Source organism: Corythoichthys intestinalis, chromosome 13, assembly GCF_030265065.1.
Source record: "Corythoichthys intestinalis isolate RoL2023-P3 chromosome 13, ASM3026506v1, whole genome shotgun sequence".
NCBI lineage: Eukaryota > Metazoa > Chordata > Actinopteri > Syngnathiformes > Syngnathidae > Corythoichthys > Corythoichthys intestinalis.
The window spans coordinates 54633434-54654623 of record NC_080407.1 but is presented as its reverse complement, the minus strand read 5'-3'; the positions used below and the strand labels follow the sequence as shown (position 1 = coordinate 54654623).

General features: G+C 46.8%; 2 protein-coding genes across 5 annotated transcripts in view; both read left to right on the top strand.

Moving 5' to 3' along the window:
* Positions 1–7703, top strand: part of LOC130928875 (SH3 domain and tetratricopeptide repeat-containing protein 1) — a 29011-nt gene extending 21308 nt beyond the window's left edge. For 2 of the 3 annotated variants that reach the window (XM_057855666.1, XM_057855665.1), the window contains 10 exons: positions 983–1021; positions 1068–2384; positions 2482–2622; positions 2691–2909; positions 3043–3223; positions 3334–3484; positions 3561–3683; positions 3858–4008; positions 6424–6620; positions 6683–7703. In XM_057855666.1, the coding sequence (XP_057711649.1) occupies positions 983–1021; positions 1068–2384; positions 2482–2622; positions 2691–2909; positions 3043–3223; positions 3334–3484; positions 3561–3683; positions 3858–4008; positions 6424–6620; positions 6683–6910 (2747 nt within the window). In that variant the 3' untranslated portion in view covers positions 6911–7703. The remainder of the gene's footprint in view (positions 1–982; positions 1022–1067; positions 2385–2481; positions 2623–2690; positions 2910–3042; positions 3224–3333; positions 3485–3560; positions 3684–3857; positions 4009–6423; positions 6621–6682) is intronic. The other variant, XM_057855664.1, reaches the window with a different exon arrangement.
* A 4601-nt stretch (positions 7704–12304) lies between these two features.
* On the top strand, positions 12305–20555 carry ache (acetylcholinesterase (Yt blood group)). Of its 2 annotated transcripts, XM_057855678.1 has the most exons (9): positions 12309–12528; positions 15317–15767; positions 15846–16069; positions 16137–16397; positions 16487–16709; positions 16771–16971; positions 17029–17218; positions 17280–17458; positions 17527–20555. In XM_057855678.1, the coding sequence occupies exons 2-9, from the start codon at positions 15356–15358 to the stop codon at positions 17646–17648; spliced, it is 1812 nt and encodes a 603-aa protein (XP_057711661.1). In that variant the 5' UTR covers positions 12309–12528; positions 15317–15355; the 3' UTR covers positions 17649–20555. The 2 variants fall into 2 exon arrangements, with proteins under 2 accessions (XP_057711660.1, XP_057711661.1); XM_057855677.1 differs by having other exon boundaries at positions 12305–12528; positions 16771–17218.
* Positions 20556–21190: the final 635 nt, after the last annotated feature.

Sequence of the window (21190 nt, the reverse complement as noted above, 5' to 3'; positions counted from 1 at the left end):
TGACATTTTTCTGTTGTCATTCTTATGTTGAGGCGGCAAAGGGAGAAAAATGGGTCAAAAGTACCTGATAGATTACTTTTAAAGTAACTTAATTACTTTGATAATGAAGTAATCAGTAAAGTAACTAGATTACTTTTTTGAGGCGTAATCAGTAATCAGTAATTAAATTACTTTTTGAAGTAATCTGTGACAACACTGCTCACCAAGTACTATCTGGAAAGTCCTTGCCGAGTTGTTTTACGTTGATTTTCACAGGCCACCTCATTATTCATGTGACTACTTAAAGAAATGGTGATTTTTTTTTTTCCAAAAAAGTCTATAAATGGGTTGATCATATTCCTCGTCGAATACTCTATAAGAAAAATATATCTGCATCTAAAATTATCCTAAACGATTTCAATAGGAATTTTAATACTCCTTTTAGCAAAGTTCCTTGGGTATGCTCATGTTCCCATAGCAAACAGTCCTATTATTGTCCTACGTCACAAGCACTGCGTATTCTGGGAGCGAGAATTGGCGTAAGGTGCGCATTTCGAGCAGAGGACGACCACCTGTTAAAATGTGTGCGTCCATTAACGAATATAAGTACATACATATGAGTCAGTGTAAAGTGCTTAGTTTTCGCCACTTTTATGGCCAAGATGACCACATGTGTGCGCACTCGCACCCCCCCCCCCCCCCCACACACACACACACCTTCGTGTTCATTATACTGCAGGAGTATGTATGTGTGCCACGTGACTCAGAGGGGCCCCATGTTGCTTGTTGGCTGGGGCCCCCGGGGACCCTTGCTACGCCTCTGGTCGCAAGGGACATCGTCAAGTAGAATTCAAAAGAATGTAGCAGTTTTTCACACGTTGCCCTACTCATTTTGTCCACATGGGGGCAGTATAAGCCAGATGTATTGTACTGGAGACTAGGTGCGTAACCATGAAATTGAAATGATTGAAGGTACAAGTATGTGTTCTTTGTCTCAATCCAGATTTGTTTGGTCTTCAAGAATCTGAGAGGAGTCATTCCAGTAAGTTCTTACATTGACAGAATCCTGACTGACATTCTGCTCATAGCGTTTTGTATTTGGGCAGGTGAACCTTGGACGACACTTGAACCTGACGCCAAAGAAAATACAGAGGAACTTCTTGATGGAGAAAAGCATCCACCTGAGAGTGTCTACCAAGAGACCCAGGAGGATGCTACTGATCCTGTCGCTCGCCAACTCGTTCCTCATATCGACTTTCATCCGGCTGAAGAAAGACAAAACGGAGAGAACGAGTCTTTGCTGATGTCTTTTTTAGAAGAACGGGATTTCAAAGATCAGTTCAGAGTCCTTTACACGCAAAGTCCTGAACTTCTGTCCTCGACGGTCTTCTGTAGTCGCTGGCACGAGGACGATTTGATTTCCTTTTTGTCCGTCGCTAGGGAAACTGCTCGGAAGAAGCGGTTCTTGTGGGCCCAGACTCGTTTGTGCTTTCTCTTGGGCAAGTTCTGCGCGGCCCAGACCAAATTTAGCCAGGCCCGCGTTTATTTTGAAGAGGCTCTGGGCGTGCCTCGAGAAATTTTTCACGATCTCAGGCTGCTGGCCAGCATTTACTCCAACCTGGCCGCTATTTATCTTTTACAGAAGAACACTGAGAGCTTCTTCGGTCTGGCTGAGCGACTCGCGGCCTTGTTAATGGGAACGCCGTACTGTCTGGAATGCGTGAAGGAAAGTTCAGTTCTAGAATACGCCCTCAAGAAAGCAATTCTGTCTCAAAACGCAATGGCTGAGGCCCGAGCATGTTGTCTTCTGGCAACGCACCATTGGACTTGTAAAGAACGCGGAAAAGTCATCCCCTACCTCGAGAGGTTCCTTGTTCTTTACGCTGGAGCTGAGGGAAAGGTCTCCTCCAGTGGAGTACATCTAACCCTGGGGAGGCTGTTTAGGGAAATGGGTCTACCTTATCTGAGTATTTGCTCAGCCGGAAGAGCATCGTGGCATCCTTCTGCGACGCTGACGCACAGCCTTAGCAGCCTTCTTCTCGTTTCGGACCACACCGTGGAGAAGAACTCTTTCCCGGCGCACTTGGCTCCGTATTTACACCGCTGCCTTTCTTTGACCGACAGCCAAGCAGCGTCATGCCTAAGAACACATTTAGCGCTGAAGCACCAGCTGACAGTTTGTCTTTCACGGCTCTTTTACCGGCACGGGATGATCGACCACGCCATCAGACTAATGCGCGATCTGGTGGACGACGCTCTTCTGCCGAACGATGTGGCAGAACGGAAGAGTGCCCTCATCTGGCTGGCGTGGCTCCACATCCATGACGGTCGACCAAGCACCGGGCTTCACATCTTGGAGTCGGTCTTGGCTGAACTGCCGGAGCACTGCACCACGCCGCTGGAAGGTCTGTGGATTGTCAGACTCGGTCTTTGAGGATTAAGTAGAAAATACTTTTTGATTGTTTGTGAAATTGTGAATTTTCCTACCTGGTTGGTGTCAAGGGCTGGTGCTCAATATGCGTGGCGTGGCTCTCAGGTGCACAGGGGACCTTCGCAGGGCGGCGCAGAGCTACAGAGCCGCAGAAGACGTCTGCAGGGAGTACCAGGACATACCAAATTGGGCGATTGTTCACGCAAATCTCGGTATTCTTTGTACCAAGGCGCATTAGATGACGAGTGTAATGATTCGGTGCTTGCTTCTACTCTGAAAGGCCTGCTGTGCCTCAAGGCTGGAGCGAAGGGGCTAGCGCAGAAGCACCTGATGGAGTCGGTGCAGCTCTTCTCAGCACGAGCCGAAGGCCACGAGACGAGCTTCATCGCCGTGCTGCTAGAACTGGGGCGACACTGCGTGAACGAGCGACGGATGCATCACGCAAAAGGATGCTACGAGTGGGCTTTGCTACTGGCCATCAACTCCAACCTCGACGAGTGTAAATATCTTAAGAACTTATTTCATACTATTTAAAATAATATATTCGAGCTCATTCATCAATAGGTTCTTATTTGAATGGCCTAAGACCTTCTTTCCCTGGCCCAGTAACCTGTTACATCAACGGTTTGCAGGCCAACTGACTGCGCTCAGATGTCTGTGCCAACTGTACGAGCGGGAAAGTCCCGACCGGGTCTGCCGTCTCATCTACGGCCTGCACCAGGTCCGTCTGCTTCAAGGTACGCCAGACCGGGAACAGGAGGGTGAAGCACTGGAGGCCATTAGCCAGCTCTTCCTCTCGCTGGCCACACACAGGTGTGACACTGTTGAATTGAAGATAAGATCCACACTGTCACTGAATCTCTAAATAGAACAAATATCTAAGGATTTCTTGCAGTTCTACATTGAAAAATTATTGCTTTCAGAGCCTACCGCACCGCTCTGGAGCACACCAAGAGCAGTCTTGCGATTTTCATCGATCTGGGCCGCAGAGAGAAGGAAGCGTACGGGTGGTTGCGGGCCGCCAAGATCTACCACCTCCTTGGCCAAGTGGAACTAGTGGACCTTTACGTACAGGTGGGGCTGCAGCCACTTCTCCTGCAATCATTAACGCATTTTGCTTCCACTTTATTTGATCTCACGTGGTTGTCAGGCAGCTCAAGACGTCGCTCTGAGCACCGGAGACACCAAGTTCATCTTGGAGCTCCTCGAAGCTGCCGGAGACATCTTCTTTGACAGCGGACACCATCAAGACAAGGCGGTTGTCTATTACAGGGTACGCACGATTTCCAGACCCTCTAAAACACTGCGACAGATCAAGGTTCAGTGTCTATTCCTCACGGGTCGTTCCCTTGGTAAACGGCTGCAATGCTACTTATAGTCCTGTAGCATGTACCGTATACAAGACATGCTGAGCCGCTGCAGTTAAAGAGTGGTCTGTTTGACGCAGGATCGCGCGCTTCCCATTGCGATGAGAAGTGGCGCCGCATACAGCCGGCTGAGGTTGTGCAACAAGCTGACGGAAGTCCTGCTCGCTCTCCGACTCTACGCAGAAGGTGTGGCGTTCGCGCACACCGCGCTGGAAATTAGCATCACCTTGGGTAAGAAAAAAACAGGTCTTAGGCTACATTCATACTACAGGTCTTAATGCACGAATCGGATTTTTTGTCTTATGTTTTTTTGGCGTGCCTGTTCAGACTGCCTTTGTCCATTTAGACCATTCAAGTATTATGCATGCGCACTAATTTGCAGTCCAACATGCGCTGAGCAAGACGACCCGCATGCGCAGAAGCATCAAAACAAATGACCACACACGCTGGCTGTCATCTGTCATTCCAGGGATATCATATTTTGCTTTTAAAAAGAGGACACAAATAACAGACATAAATAATCTCAGTTTAGGTTTATATTCAAAGTATATGGATCGATAGCATGCACGCACTGTCCGTGCATGTCACACACACATACGCGCAGTTTGCCCCGACTCTCGGCTGTGTAAGCAGTGTTGAAATATTGCTTATATGGAGCAGACAGAAAACCGATCATTCTCAGGCTCATCCTCAACCCATTTTAATTTTTTTAATGACTGTTGTCAAGTCCGACCCTTCCTAAAAAGCCGTGTTCAAGGCAAGCTAGGCGCTAATAACGCACAGCTGCACCGCTACCGTGGCGTCTCTCTCGCTTTTTGATGACGTAATTGCTACATGAATTCCGATTTGAGAGACTGGACAGTACAGACCACCGCGACAGTCTGGAAAAATGTGGCCCAGATCGGATTTGAACCACATACGAAAGTGTCCCAGATCGCATTTGAAATGGTCCAGTTCTATGCCACTTGTCACGTTCAGACCGTCATGTTAATGTCTCACTCGGGTCAGAAAAACACGAAAAAATCGGATTTGTGCATTAAGACCTGTAGTATGAACGTACCCTTAGTTAGAAGTTCAGGTCAGGGCTCCGATTTTGCGTCGCCCTGCGACGGCTCCTCAGTGTTCTCCTGCCTCCGCCTTCCCCTCTCTTCTGACTGGGTATCCACCCTGCGCTCCGTCGCGGATCGCTGGCAGGGCGCCGGTGTATCGGCTGGATGTGGCCTGCTGCGGCAGGGGACTCTGCCCTGCCCTGGGCTTGGTGAGCCGCTGTGGGTCCCGTAGCGTGCTGTGCCGGTTGGGGGGCTGCGGCTGTGGCTCGTGGGCCGGGTGGGCGGACGGGGGTGGGGGTGTTTTGTAGGGTTGGTGGTGCGTCCCCTCTTGCCATGCCTGAGGGCCGGTTGATGGGTGCGTGGGTGGCCTGGGGGACCACCCTGGATCCTGTGGGGGGGACGATGGTTCCTTTGCTGGGCTACGGAAGGATAGCCTGGTACACCAGACTCAACGCTGTTCCAGCTATTGAGTCTGGCCACCCTTCCCACGGAAACAATTTCCAGGGCGGAGCAAGCCACAGCATACAGACAGCGGAGTGGACCAATCAGCGACGGGCAGACGTGACGTTAGAAAAATGGCGACTTCAGGATGACGGACTTGCGCGCGGAAGTAAACATACGAAGAGAGCGGAGTTTATTCGACATGGCTAGCGCGAGACAGATTGTTGTCAGTGACTCGTGTCGATGTGTTTTTGGTCATTTAAAACTGATTTTACCGTGGATTGGAACATATTCTCGGCTCTGCCGTTCACCGTCTATGTTGCTGAAGGGACGACTGTCGACGCGCAAGAGTGACGTTGCTTGTGAAGAACACGTGACGCAAATAAACGAATCTGATTTGTCGATTGATTTTGTATCTGCTCGAAAAGGCCGTTAATGGGAGGGGTTCCAGACTATTTCTCTCAGTGTTTGAAAAATACAGGGAGAATAGTCTGGCAGAGCCAGGCTAACGGAAGGAAGGATGGGCTGCGCAACCCCCCCTGACCGCCCTCCCTCCCCGGGCTGGCTGGGTGGGAGCCGTGTCGCGTGCTTGGTGTGGCTCGCGTGTAGCTGGATGTAATTGGGTGGGGGGTCCCAGTGCCGGGACTGGCGATGGGGCGGCATACGGTCGGTCGCCAACAGGCTTACACTCACAAGGGATTCACACGATTAATGGGTTCTAGATCACAGAGCTGATTTGTGTACACTCTACCCCTTTCAATCACTTGGCTTATAGACTCTCCCACCCCTGTCCCTCTCTTTTCCTAGTCAACAGGCCCCCCACATGGTGTCAACCGGAAATACATCTAGCTGACGATAGCACCAACATGTTAATAGTTAGTGTAGGTGTTCAATGCATTTCTTGTTGTTTTGTTTTCTGTCTTCTCTTGTGTTTCTTCTGTTCCCCCATAACCCCTTCCTGTTCACAGCTTTGTCATAATAAACAAGGTATGTTGAATGATCACAATGGGAGTATGTCATACTCTCAATGTGAAACATTAAAACTGTTCAGACCAACCGGACACTTAGACTTCCATTCTCCATGTCAAACAGCTGAACAGGACAGGTTTGAAAAAAAAGGAATTCACGACTGACACATGCGCTCCTTTGGATTTAGGCGAGCGCCTGAACGAGCGAGTAGCCCACCACCGTCTGGCGTCGGCGTACCAGCGTTTGGGCCAGTGGGAGCTGGCCGAGCACTATTTCCTCAAAACTTTGAGCCTCTGCCCGGCTCCTCTGCAGTTCGACGAGGAAGCGCTCTACTACATGAGAGTCTATCGGACCCTCGGGGACATCCTCTTCTACAATCTTAAGGTAAACTTCTGAGGAAGGGCCAAAAGAAAAATCTGGAGTTAAGCCATTTTTGTGCTCTCCAGGAGCCGTTCGACGCTGCGGGCTACTACCACTTGGCGTTGGCGGCAGCCATGGACGTGGGCAGCAAAAAGTGGCAACTGCTACTGTGCACCCGCCTCGCCGCCCTGTACCACAACTTCCTGCTGGACCGCCACCTCTCACTCTTCTTTTACAAGAAGTCCAGAAGCCTGGCCGCGGAACTCAACGCCAGGAGGGGCAACGTGGCGGCAAGTGGCGCCAATGGTTACTAGGGTGCGCCATCAACCGGTATTGCCCTTCACATTCAAGGACTCTAATCACTTGTGGCTAACGGTCCTGTTACCACGAGAAGCATAAAAGATAGCAAACTACATTTGAACAAGGAGACTGGAGTAAACGGCGCGTTCGCTTTGAGGAGATGCTAAAAATATCCGCGAGACTGACCAACGGGTTTGAGAGGCAGACATATTTAGAGCATCTACTTATTTTAGCGCTGCGCGAAATTATATTTAGCTGCCATGTACTATGCGAGTCCTTAACCTGGAATACGCTAAAATGAATAGCCCCGAAACTGTTAAGACGTGACAAAAATGTCAAAATGGATTGGATATCCATCGAGATGAACAGTATGAGACATAAAGAGGAGCGAATGTCACAAGTCGATGTAGGAGGTAAGGAGATTGATGATGTCTTGTGCCCAGTCAGTGTTGCTGCAGTAGCAATTAGATAAGAGGTCTGCATCAGCAGTCAGTCAGTCCGGAGCAATGCTATTAGCGATGTATCACAAAACCAAGCTGACGTGAACATGGACGACACTCTTTTGGAGAAAAAGACTGTTTAAAAGGATTTTTATGGTCGTTTGAATGTCAATTATTTTTGGTTGTTTCCACCGAAAACTGAACTAGTGACAGCCTTCAGCCTAGAGTAGCACAATAGTGCTTGTTCTTGTAAAATGGTTGAACATTCAAAAGTTTCAAAAATGTGGTGCTCTTGGCTTCTACAACTCCAAGCAAAAAGAATCACCAGCCTCGGACGAGCACTGAGACATTTTATCATGTGGAACAAACTCAGATAAAAGCTTGAAAAAAAATAATTTGTACAAAAGTGCAGCTCTTTAGCATTCAGAAACACTAAAAGAAATGAATAATAGGTCAGTAAATCTTACTATTTTCAATTGAAGGGATAAGAAAGCAGAATAAAATTTCAATGTAAACTTGTGCATTTATTGAAGAATTAACCACAGCCATCTCACCAGTGCCTTTGCCTGACATGCAGCCCCATATCATCAAGGACTGAGGGAATTTTAATGTTTTCTTCAGGCAGTCATCTTAGTAAATCTCACTGGAACGGCACCAAACCAAAGTTCTAGCATCATCACCTTGTCAAGAGTCAAGAATCTGCATTGGACAAGGTGATAATGCTGGAACTTTTGTTTGGTGCGGTTCCAGTGATATTTTCAGAGACGACTGCCTGAAGACAACATCAAAATTCCCTCAGTACTTATGGGGCTGCATGTCAGGCAAAGGCACTGGGGAGATGGTTGTGGTTTAGTTGTCAATAAATGTTTGTTTTCCAAGATGACGATGCATCATGCCACAGAGCTAAAACTGTTACAGCATTCTTTGGAGAAAGACTCATCCAGTCAATGTCATGGCCTGCAAATAGCCCCATATCATCAGGGACTGAGGGAATTTTGATGTTTTCTTCAGGCTGTCATCTTTGTAAATCTCACTGGAACAGCACCAAACAAAAGTTCCAGCATCATCACCTTGTCCAATGCAGATTCTTGACTCTTGACAGATGATGATGCTGGAACTTGGGTTTGGTGCGGTTCCAGTGAGATTTACAAAGACGACTGCCTGAAGAAAACATCAAAATTCCCTCAGTCCTTGATGATATGGGGCTGTATGTCAGGCAAATGCACTGTGGTTAATTCTTCAATAAATGCACAAGTTTACATTGAAATTTTAGACAGCTTTCTTATCCATTCAATTGAAAATGTCATTTTCCAAGATGACAATGCATCATGCCAAAGAGCTAAAACTGTTAAAGCATTCTTTGGAGAAAGACTCATCCAGTCAATGTCATGGCCTGCAAATAGCCCAGATCTCACCCCTATTGAAAATCTGCAGTGGAAATTGGAAAAAAATGGTCGATCCTGCAAGGATGATCTGGCAACTGCAATCAAAGAGAGTTGGCACCAAATTGATGAAGAATACTCATCAAGTCCATGCCTCAGAGACTGCAAGCTGTCATAAAAGCCAGAGGTGGTGCTACTAAATACTAGAGATGTGTTTTGATTGTTATTTCTTTGTTTGTTTCTCATGATTCCATATTTTTTTCCTCAGAATGGAATGATTCCATATCTATAGTTCCCTGCACTTGCTCTACAAAAGTAACATTTACTGACCACCACAATGCTTTTGATTCATTTCTTTTAGTGTTTCTGAATGCTAAAGAGTTGCACTTTTGACCTAATTCATTATTTTTCAAGCTTTTTATCTGAGTTTGTTCTACATGATAAAATGTCTGAGTGAATGCTCTTCCGAGACTGGTGATTCCATACTTTTTGCTAGGGGTTGTACAAGCCGTGATCTCAGACTCTGACTGGGGCGGTTCGCAGGTGAGTGAGAAGCAGTTGGGATGAAGTCAGACCATGGTCCTCAGTCGGAAAAGGGTTGCGTTTCCTCTCCAGGTCGGGGATGAGATCCTGCTCCCAGTGGAGGAGTTCAAGTATCTGGGGGTCTTGTTCATGAGTGAGGGTATGAGAGAGTAGGAGATCAACAGGTGGATCGGTGCAGCGTCTGCAGTGATGCGGACTCTGCACTGGTCCGTTGTGGTGAAGGAGCTGAGCCAAAAGGTGAAGCTCTCGAGTTACCAGTTGATCTATGTTCCTATCCTCACCTATGGTCACGAGCTGTGGGTCGAAAGAACAAGATCCCGGATACAAGCGGCCCAAATGAGTTTCCTCCGCAGGGTGTCTGGGCTCTCCTTTAGAGATAGGGTGAGAAGCTCGGTCATCCGGGAGGTGTTCAGGGTCAAGCCGCCAGCTGAGGTGGCTTGGGGATCTGGTTCGGATGCCTCCTGGAGAGGTGTTCCGGGCATGTCCCACTGGCAGGAAGGCCACGGGGACGACCCAGGATATGCTGGAGTGGCTACTGTAAGTCTCTCGGCTGGCTTGGGAACGCCTTGGGATCCCGCCGGAGGAGCTGGTTGAAGTGGCTGGGGAGAGGGAAGTCTTGACTCCCCTCCTAAAGCTGTTACGACCTGACCCCGGACTAAGCGGACGATAATGGAAGTAAAAACATACAAAAAAAAGCCGTCTTATTGTTTGCCATTGACAGCGATTGATGTCCAAGCCATTTGAAGTGGGAGGGCTAATCACTACATGTTTACGGGTTAATCTACAATTTCTGCCAAAGTTGTGAATGTAATTCATTAAGTAATTGCTATACTGTAATTTTTTTTGTGCCAGATGAATATCATTAAAGCGACACGAGGTAACTTTTCAGTTTTGGTTGATTTTAGGGACGCACTTGGACAAAAGTGGTAGTGTTTTGCCTTAAGGATGACTGTTTCCCATGAGGACCAGCGCACACCCGCACAGTGTTGTAAAATCATGATCTCACGGTTGCCTGCAGATGGATTAAAAGACATTTGTTTCCAGCGGCTGTGTGAAGGGTGAACAGTAATAAGGGGAATGAATCCAGTTGTGGCTAAACCATAGCATATGACAATGTTGAAAATTGTAACGTTTTACTTTGTACCATATTCCTCAACACCCGAACTAGTTGTGAGTCGACATAGCACAAATGTTTTGAAAATATTTTATAAGGGTTGAAAAGTTAGTGTTAATTGCAAAACTGGATTAATAGCCGATGAATGCAACTAAACAAAATTGCCACTCTACCATAGTCGCACTCCAGTTGCTCGAGTGTGTATCTGCGTGCACGTGCGTGCCATTTAATGGACCTGAAGGAGAAGAGAGAGGGAGGCAGGCCAGTTGGACTTGACGGCACTTAAATTAATTAAAATCTGTCCACTGCAGTCCCTTCCCGACAGTCACGCCTCGTTCACCATCAAGTATTAGCTGGTCATCCTGCCCCAGTTGGACAGTATAGTTTTCTAAAAAGGTTGACTTGAAGGTTTTTTTTAATTCCGTTTTTAGACTTTGAGCTTCTCCAGGTGATGATTGCGGCACAGTTGCGTGATTATCTGACCAGTTATGAATATTTCTTTTAAAACCATAGGTGGAGTTTTTGACGCTTTTGAAAGCTTAGGTTTTATAGAAATATCCATCTTGCCTCCTCAGGTGTAGCTTTGGCTAAGCAAAGCAAGGTGCTTGTCACATGGTCTGTTCGAGAAATAATTTTGACCCATTATGAAATACTTTGTAGGATTCTTGTTCATTCATTTTTGTTGTTTTATTACTTTACTTTTATAGATAACATTTGAACGACTTAATGTTCAAGGGGAAGTTCAGAATTTTTTACAATCGGCTAAATCTTCGAATTAGCGGGGTTTAATCAGTGTGGAGTTGATTTCACCAAATTTCGTGCAGTTGTGAGTGTCAGTGCTCTGGAGTGGCTAAGCTAGCGCGAGTCAATGGTGCCTGCTTAGCATACCAATAAACAACATAAGAACGCATGATAATCATATATAGTGTTTGCCATGTTTTCAGGAAGAAGTTATTAAAACTTAGCATTACATGTCAATAATTGTAGTATGAACAGCAATATTTGTAATCCAGCAGCTCTGCAGGGAACAGGTTGTCTAGGCAAGCAGGGTGGAGTGATATTACAGTGGGTTTTTATTCTAGTTAGTGTCAATGGTGCCTGCTTAGCATGCTAATAAAAAAAAAAACAATGTTAACAGATCTAACTTATAGATGCTGATCATTGTTTGAAATACCCATGCGGCAAAAATGTTGCACCAAACTGCCATAATTCGTTCTGTGGGACAATTTTTTTTTTTGTTGTTGTTTTTTTTTAGATGCGTAACGCAACCACAATCGAGAGAAGTGCTTTGGCCACTCGTGCTCAGTCTGATTTCATTCCCACAAAAAATATCAGCGGTGAAAAAAAAACGATGTGCCCTGCTTGCCTAGACAGCCTGTTCCCTGCAGAGCTGCTGGATTACAAATGTTGCTATTCATACTACAATATTGACATGCAATGGTAAGTTTTAATAACTTCATCCTGAGAGCATGGCCAACACTATATATGATTCTCATATGTTGGTATGCTAAGCAGGCACCATTGACTTGCGCTAGCTTAGCCCTAAAACAAAACAAAAAAAACTGCACAGAATTTGTTGAACTCAACTCCGACTAATTAAACTCCCACTAACTCGAAGATTAAGCCTTATGACAAAAATTCTTGCAATGCAATTACATTTTTTTCCAGCCACCAGGGGGGCAATGCCCTCTCTGCCCCCCTTCAATCTCCGCCTATGTATAAATCGTGAAACATTTCATGTTTTAATGCGATAAATTTCACATTAAAACTTGCTAAATATGACTTTTGCCTTCCATCTGATGTAAGTTGGGCAATTTCCAGCTATTTCAAACTCTACTACTTCAAGTTATGACCGAATGGCACTGACGCAATATGGCCGAGAAGTGCTAACACATCCTCGCGTTGGACTTCTCGCGAGATTTGGCGAGCCACCTCCCTCCCTGTGTCGTCGTGTTGCTGCTGCTGCTGCTGCTGTTGCTGGTGCCGCTGGATGTGAGCCCGAATCACCACCACCACCGCTGCTCGGACAGGCAACCGAACCACTTTCGTCCACAGAGGTCGAAGTACGAAGGACACGAGTAGAGCGAGAAGAAGCAGGAGCGGACGCCTCTTGAGCAAGTCTTCAGTTTGGGCTTCGGTTCCAGGAAATCCAGGTAGGTCGCACTCGCACACCTAATTGCCCGCCGTCCGTGCTTAATTCGACGCGCGTCGGTTCCGAACGGCCTTCACGAAAACGACACGCGATGAAGATGGCCTTTAAGTTGCTCTTCGCAACATCCGTAGCCATGGTTACCGGATCACGCCGAGGTCCAGCTTCGCGTGTAGGATGACAGAACCATGTTCGCGTCTTTTCATCCTCCTGCCCGGAGGGTTGGCATTGACTGCTGCCACCTTCCCACTTCAAATGTATCAAACATCTAATCAACTCCTGAAAAGAACTACACTAAAAATCTACACCTATTTGAAGATATTCCTGATAGTTCTTCATTCAAAACGAGAAAACCTGCTCGTTAATCCTGAAAGCTCCTAATAAAACGCCCGCCGATGAGTATGACTCCGTGTTTTCCATGAGGGGATTTGGACGTGGAAACATATGACCTGACCCCCGCCCCTGCTTGTAAATTCAATCCTCCTGTGAACTTCATACATAAATTCCTGGGTCTAATTTGAGAAGTGACACACTTTCTTTCCACTCCGTGTCCCCCTACGACCCCCCCTACGCACACTTGCGGATCCGTCCGCAAACAATCGCTTTCGCCTTGAAGCCGCCACGCAAGTACTTTGCGACAAAGGCAATGCTACTCTCGCACCTGTCCACTATGGGCTTCCTATTTATATTTTGCAATGTATGGTTGCCATAGTGACAACATTAACATTAGGGCCAACTGTGTGTGGAACATTCCTGCTCTGTTATATAGCTGATCCATTTTTTTCCTCGCACAATAACCAAACTGCACCATAACATTTTTTGTGATGACTGGAATATGACACCCTTCTTATCTGGTGGGCTTAACTCATTGGCGCAGTAAATGAGTTTGTTTTGGGTCACTCCTGGGTCACTGCCTGTTGATTTTGAATGACTTTCTATTGATTTTGGGGCATTTCTGGGTCACGACCTGTTAGGGTTGCCAACAGTCCCGGATTGCGCGAGACATCAAGTTTCGATCAGTACTTCCTAAATCCCAGGATGTCATGATCAGGCAGTCATCTTTGTAAATCTCACTGGAACAGCACCAAACAAAAGTTCCAGCATCATCACCTTGTCAAGAGTCAAAAGTTTGCATTGGACAAGGTGATGATGCTGGAACTTTTGTACATACATCTCCCACAGCCATCTCCCCAGTGCCTTTGCCTGACAGGCAGCCCCATATCATGAAGGACTGAGGGAATTTTGTTTTCTTGAGGCAGTCATCTTTGTAAATCTCACTGGAACAGCACCAAACAAAAGTTCCAGCATCATCACCTTGTCAAGAGTGAAGAATCTGCATTGGACAAGGTGTCACGAGTCAAGTATCTGCATTGGACAAGGTGATGATGCTGGAACTTTTGTTTGGTGCTGTTCCAGTGAGACTTTAAATGGCCCAAAATTACCTAAATTCCTGGCATTGACTGCCACTGACAGCCATAGACGTTCAATCCATTTGAAGTGGGAGGGATGGCAGCGAATAAACATTCGTTCATCCTCCCAGTTCAAATGGATTGAACGTCTACTAGTGATAAACTAGTTCCAATTCACACTAGAAGCTTGTTTTTCTGTTAATTAGTTGTTTGTAGAATATCCTAGAATGATGTAATTTTGATAATTCTTCAGGCAGTCATTTTTTGTAAATCTCACTGGAACAGCACCAAACAAAAGTTCCAGCATCATCACCTTGTCCAACGCAGATTCTTGACTCTTGACTAGGTGATGATGCTGGAACGTTGGAGCCCCATGTCATCAAGGACTGAAGGAATTTTGATGTTTTTTTCCAGGCAGTCATCTTTGTAAATCTCACTGGAACAGCACCAAACAAAAGTTCCAGCATAATCACCTTGTCCAATGTAGATTCTTGACTCTTGACAAGGTGATGATGCTGGAACGTTGGAGCCCCATGTCATCAAGGACTGAGGGAATTTTGATGTCTTCTTCAGTCAGTCATTTTTGTAAATCTCACTGGAACAGGCACCAAACAAAAGTTCCAGCATCATCAACTTGTTCAATGCAGATTCTTGACTCTTGACAAGGTGATGATGCTGGAACTTTGGAGGCAATGCTGGATCCAGGGTCAGCAAAACATCGAATACTTTGAAATGTCCCTGACAGTTATCTAAAATGTTCTGCCTTTTGAAAGCTGCGGTGGAGTGGGCCGGGCGGAAGGCGTGCATGGGTGTTGTCTTGGGATCATCCCTCTATGGCAGGTTTGGGTGGTCAAGTTCGTGCGTCATCCATTGTGGCTGGGATGTGGTTGCCACGGCAACTGAGGCATGTCTTGACGTCGAAGGTGCCGCTCTATCAACATGTTGTCCTGGTAGGGCGAGGGCATTCTGACCCCACCGAAGAGTCACATCTTTTCCTTACCTTATCTGGCGAGGGCTGATAAGTTGGTCCCCTTTACTGTGTCAAAGGGCATGGCGTGAAGTCTGCCTAAGCTATGGTTAAATGCTTTACAATATTGAATGTGTTAGACTAATGCAAACAGTTATACAGTGTCTGCGAGAAAGGTAACTATTCCCTTCACGTCAAAATCTCATACCGGCACATGCCTACTTGGTTCATTCCCGTTTCTTTCCTGAAGCTCCCTAACACTACGTGAGGTGTTCAAGTTCCACGTCACCTTGAAAATGCTTCTGTCCTTGGTTTTATGTCCTCCTCTGATTTATTTTTCCACTTGGGATCTGTTCTCCATCGCTCTCGTCGACTCGTAATCCAATTACCGCGTCTCCTCCTCTGCCTGTCTGCAGGTCTGAGGAGAAACAGATCTCGCCGCCCTTCCCGTCGTCATGCAGACCGCCGTCGTCCTCTTGTCCGTCCTCGTTCTCGGCGTGTCCTCCCAGAGCGAGGCGGACCTCACCGTAATGACCCGTGCGGGGCTAGTTCGGGGTATCCACAGGCCTGTGCTGGAGAGGGGTCACGTCACCGCCTTCCTGGGAATCCCCTTCGCCGAACCGCCTCTGGGGAATCGGCGTTTCCGCCCAGCTGAGCCCAAACGTCCCTGGAAGGGGGTGTACGACGCCCATCACTACCCTAACGCCTGCTTCCAGTTTGTGGACACCACCTTCCCCGGCTTTACGGGCAGCGAGATGTGGAACCCCAACAGGGAGATGAACGAGGACTGTCTCTACCTCAACGTGTGGGTGCCCCCGTCACCCAGACCTCACAATCTCACCGTCATGGTTTGGATCTACGGCGGAGGTATGTTTGACTCCAATTATTCCTAAACATTCAAATCTATGATTCTCAAATTTTGTGGTGTGGTTCTGTTTTTTGCAGGATTTTACAGCGGTTCATCCTCTCTGGACGTGTACGACGGCCGTTACCTGGCGTACACAGAGACGGTGATAGTGGTGTCCATGAACTACCGCATCGGAGCCTTCGGTTTCCTGGCGCTAGATGGCTCCTCGGAAGCTCCCGGCAACGTGGGCCTGCTGGACCAGAGGATGGCGTTGCAGTGGGTCCAAGACAATATCCATCACTTTGGCGGAAACCCAAAACAGGTTCTTTACTTGGTCGGGCCTCGGCTGACCGGTAGTCGCTCGGTCTTACTCTCCTCCCCGCAAAAAGGTGACCATCTTTGGGGAGAGTGCCGGCGGCGCCTCGGTGGGATTCCACCTGTTGTCTCCGGATAGCCGGCCAGTCTTTACCAGAGCCATCCTCCAGAGCGGGGTCCCCAACACCCCCTGGGCCACCGTCAGTCCGGCAGAGGCGCGTAGACGGGCCATGCAGCTGGCCAAACTGGTGGGCTGCAACGGGGGGAATGACACAGAGATCGTCGACTGCCTACGTGGCAAAACGCCCCAGGAACTCATTGAGCAGGAGTTTCAGGTAATGTACTGCGTTGACCCCTGGACTGGAAATGTCCAAATCTAGCAACACTCCAGTCACAAGCGCATTTCTGCCAATCTCATGAACAGGTCCTCCCGTGGATGTCCATCTTTCGGTTTTCTTTCGTCCCCGTGGTGGACGGCGACTTCGTGCCCGACACGCCGGAGGCCATGCTCAACTCTGGCAACTTTAAGGACACTCAGGTCCTGCTGGGGGTCAACCAGGATGAAGGCACCTACTTCTTGTTGTACGGCGCGCCAGGCTTCAGCAAGGACAACGACAGCCTCATCTCCAGGGGGGACTTCCTCGAAGGTGAAGCTCACGCCCCCGCGATCGCACTCGCACCTTTTGACCCTACGCCTGTATCCGTAAGGTGCCAAACTGAGCGTGCCCCACGCCAACGACATCGGGTTAGAAGCGGTGGTGCTGCAGTACACCGACTGGATGGACGAGAACAACGGAGTCAAGAACCGCGACGCGTTGGACGACATTGTGGGCGACCACAACGTCATCTGCCCTCTGGCTTTCTTTGCTCGCGCCTTCGCTCAGCACAACGCTCTCAAGTCCAACGCAGGTACAGTTAACTGCGCCACCAGTTTTTCCCTCGATGCTATTTCTCTTTTCCAATCAGGGGTGTTTCTCTACCTATTTGACCACCGAGCGTCAAACCTACCTTGGCCGGAGTGGATGGGCGTGATCCACGGCTACGAGATCGAGTTCGTCTTCGGCCTTCCCCTGGATAAGAAATTCAACTACACCCAGGACGAGGAGAAACTCAGTCGACGCACCATGAGATACTGGGCTAACTTTGCGCGATCCGGGTAAGATTAGCTCGCGACCGCGCGCAACGGAGCGCCGCTAACCACCCTGTTCTGCGCTTAGCAACCCTAACATGAACGTGGACGGTACGGTGGAGAACAGGAAGCGCTGGCCGCAGTTCACCGTCGCCGAACAGAAGTACGTGGCGCTCAACACGGAGCCCGTCAAGGTTCACAGGGGTCTCAGAAACCAGATGTGCGCTTTCTGGAACCACTTCCTGCCGCGCCTCCTTAACATCACCGGTAAGATCGACATTTTTGGAAGGAAGGATTCATCCGGAGCAAATTTTGTTTGCTTTTGCCCTTAACAGACAACATCGACGAGGCCGAACGCCAGTGGAAGGTGGAGTTCCACCGTTGGTCGTCCTACATGATGCACTGGAAGAGCCAGTTCGACCATTACAGCAAGCAGGAGCGCTGCGCCGACCTCTGAAGACGGGGCAAGCTAATTTCCTCCATAGTTGCTAGCAACTTGATTGAAAAAACATGCTCTGACACTGTACATCCCTATTTATTATTTTTGAATGATTCAAATTATTTATTGACTATTTATATATCTCTTTCTCTATATACATAGATATAAGTTTGTGCGTTTTGCGTGAATGGCTATGGAGGGAACTTGTCGTGCGTCTGCTGACTTTCCGGTCTTGCCTTTTTATGATTTCTCAACACGTCGCATCAGGGTTTGTTTTGAGTGTCGTTCGTCCTCTCACTCGTTGTTTGGCCGGTAGAGTAACGTGGCCGTCTTGTATTGCTGTTTGTCGGAATGTGTCGTTAGCATACTAGGTTAGCCACCCCGTCGTCCCTGCAACGTATACAAAAATGCATCTTGAGAAGTAGTAAAGACGTGCACGAGAATATCAGTTATTTCCGTTGATGAGGAATTATGGGTTCATCACCTGTCCAATCTATTCGAAGTGGGAGGGTGGCAGCAAATGAACAGTGAAGAGAGTATGCAGCTCGGGAGCCAAAAAAATGCTAGCGTAGCTTCATTCAGTCTGCCATTTTGTGGCATGCATAAGCTTTTTTGGAGTTGTGTAGAGTGGATGCACTGAAAAGTGGACTGTTTCCCGGGTGACACGATTCATGAGCTGGCTCGACCTCCGTCTCGGCGCTCTCGCTAGCTCTCTTTTCTCGTTAGCTTAATGGAAGCCGAGTAATTCACTCAGCGGCGGAGCTAATGTGACAGCGCCTTGGCTCGCCCAGCCAGAAAAAGGATGGAGAAGGGAGGGAGGCGGGGGGACGGAAGATGAAAAGACAGAATAACATCCTTGCGTAACACACGAGCGCGAGCGAGAGACTCTCGTCGGAAGCTTTAACCCTCTCGTCCTTTTCTTAAGACAGAAAAAGAAGCAAGACTTCGTTATTGTTTCGGTGTGTGAAATCAGTTCAAATGTGGTACTGATCATGTTAAAACATGATGTGGCTTTAAATCGTGACATTTACACCAACGTGGTCATGCTATTGTTAAAAAAATTATTTTGTAAAATACTATTTATTTTAACATGATATATATTTTAACATGAAATTGAACACGTTAAAACGTGAAATTAAGCTAAAACTAAGGCTGGGCACGTTCGCTAGTAAACTGACAAATCAACGCGGTACATTAGCTTAATTGCGTTAGCATCGGAGCCACCAAAGAAGAAGTTATGCCTTTTTTAAGCTCACTTATTGGCCGATTGTACGGAGCCCTTGAAGGGACATCGACAGAAATCAAATACATTTAAGCAATCTGGCGCGCACCAGAAACATTTTTTGTAAACATTAGCATTAGTTAGCCAATTGCAACAATGCAACAACAATACAACAATTGGTTAACTTGCACAGCAAAAGTCCACTAGCTTAAATACTATATAATGCTAATGTTTACAACAATTGGTTAACTTGCATAGCGAAAGTCCATTAGCTTCAATGCTCTATAATGCTAATCTTTACAACAATTGGCTAACTTGTGTACCCAAAGTCTGCTAGCTTAAATCCTCTATTATGCAAATGCTTACAACATTTGGCTAACTTGCATCGCTAAAGTTCGCTAGCTTAAAAGCTATATAATGCTAATTTTTACAACAATTGGCTAACTTGCATAGCTAAAGTCTGCTAGCTTAAATCCTATATTATGCAAATGTTTACAACAATTGGCTAACTTGCATCGCTAAAGTTTGCTAGCTAAAATGCTATATAATGCTAATTTTTACGACAATTGACTTACCTGCACAGCAAAAGTCTGCTAGCTTAAATGCTATATTATGCTAGTATTTACAACTTTACAACAATTGGCTAACTTGCATAGTAAAAGTCAGCTAGCTAAAATGCTATATGATGTTAATGTTTACAACAATTGGCTAACTTGCACAGCAAACGTCTGCTAGCTTAAATGCTAGATAATGCTAATGTTCACAACAATTGGCTAACTTGCATAGCTAAAGTCCGCTAGCTTAAAAGCTATATAATGCTAATGTTTACAACAATTGTCAACTTGAATATCAAGAGTCTGCTAGCTTAAATGCGATATTATGCTAATGTTTACAACAATAGGTTAAGTTGCATTGGCATTGCTAAAGTCTGCTAGCTTTAATGCTATAGTCTATAATGCTAATGTTTACCAGATAGTTTCTGGTGCGCAGATTGCCTAAATTTATTTGATTTCTGTCAATGTCCCTTTAGAGGCTCTGTGTTATTCTACTGTGTATACGACTGTATATGCTAGCTAGCTAGCTCTAAATATCATTACAAATACCTTATGACGACATTTACTGAGATGAATCCCAGTATTTCATGCGATTCAAATTTCGGATCGTTGCCCAGGCCTTGTTAAAACATGACACTTTGAACTCTGAGGGAGAACAGAGACGATTAGGGGATGACAGGGCACTGATTTAACTAAACATTAGCATTAAAACATATCATTTAACCCTTAACCTGCTTCAGTCATGATGTTTCAGTGAGTTACAGCATGAAATGTATGTACTGGAACGTTGAAAGGCCGTTCTGTCCACAAACACGGCCATTTTGGAAAATGCTATCGATTCAGCGATGGAGACCGATGTCCGTGCATGTTGCCCTTTACGATGCCACCCTAGTGCATGTCCTCCAGACTGTTACTTTGTGTCAAAGGTTGTCTTCTGACGACTAAGCTAATCCGAGTCAGTCGTACGCGTAACCCTCACGTTTGCCGTTAGCAATAAGAAACGGATTTGCGATTGTCAAGGCCGACGATAGAGATTTTCAAAGCAATAGAGCGTACGCCGCAAATGTGGAAGGTTTTTGTCGCTTCTCTTGTGTATCTTGAATGCTGACTTGTAGCAACAAAAATGAAATAAAGTTATCCTCCTGCTTCTGCCCACCTCTTGTGTGATTTGGGATGGGCTGCCATTGACAGAGATGGACGTCCAATCCATTTATCCAACTGTCAACCTGTTGATTTTGGAGCAATTTACGGGTCACTTCCTGTTAATATTTTTTTGGCGGGCATTTATGAGTCACTTCCTGTTGATATATTTTGGGGGGGCATTTATGGGTCACTCCTTGGTGATTTTTTTGGAGGGCATTTATGGGCCACTTCCTGTTGATTTTTTTTGTGGGGGGGGATTTCGTGTCACGTCCTGTTTTTTGGGGGGGGCATTTACAGGTCTCTTCCTGGTGGATGTTTTGGGGGGCATTTACAGGTCACTTCCTGGTGATTTTTTTTCGGGGGGGCAATTTACGAGTCACTTCCTATTGATATTTTGGGGGGGGTTATGGGTCACTTCCTGCTGATATTTTTTGGGGGGGATTTACGGGTCACGTCCTGTTTTTTGGGGTGGCATTTACGGGTAATTTCCTGTTGATTTTTTTGGAGGGGCATTTACGGGTCACACCCTATTGGCATTTTTTGGGGGGGGGCATTAGGGGTCACTTGCTGTTGATATTTTGGGGAGGGGAATTTACAGGTCACTTCCTGGTTATTTTTTGGGGGGGCATTTACGGTCATTC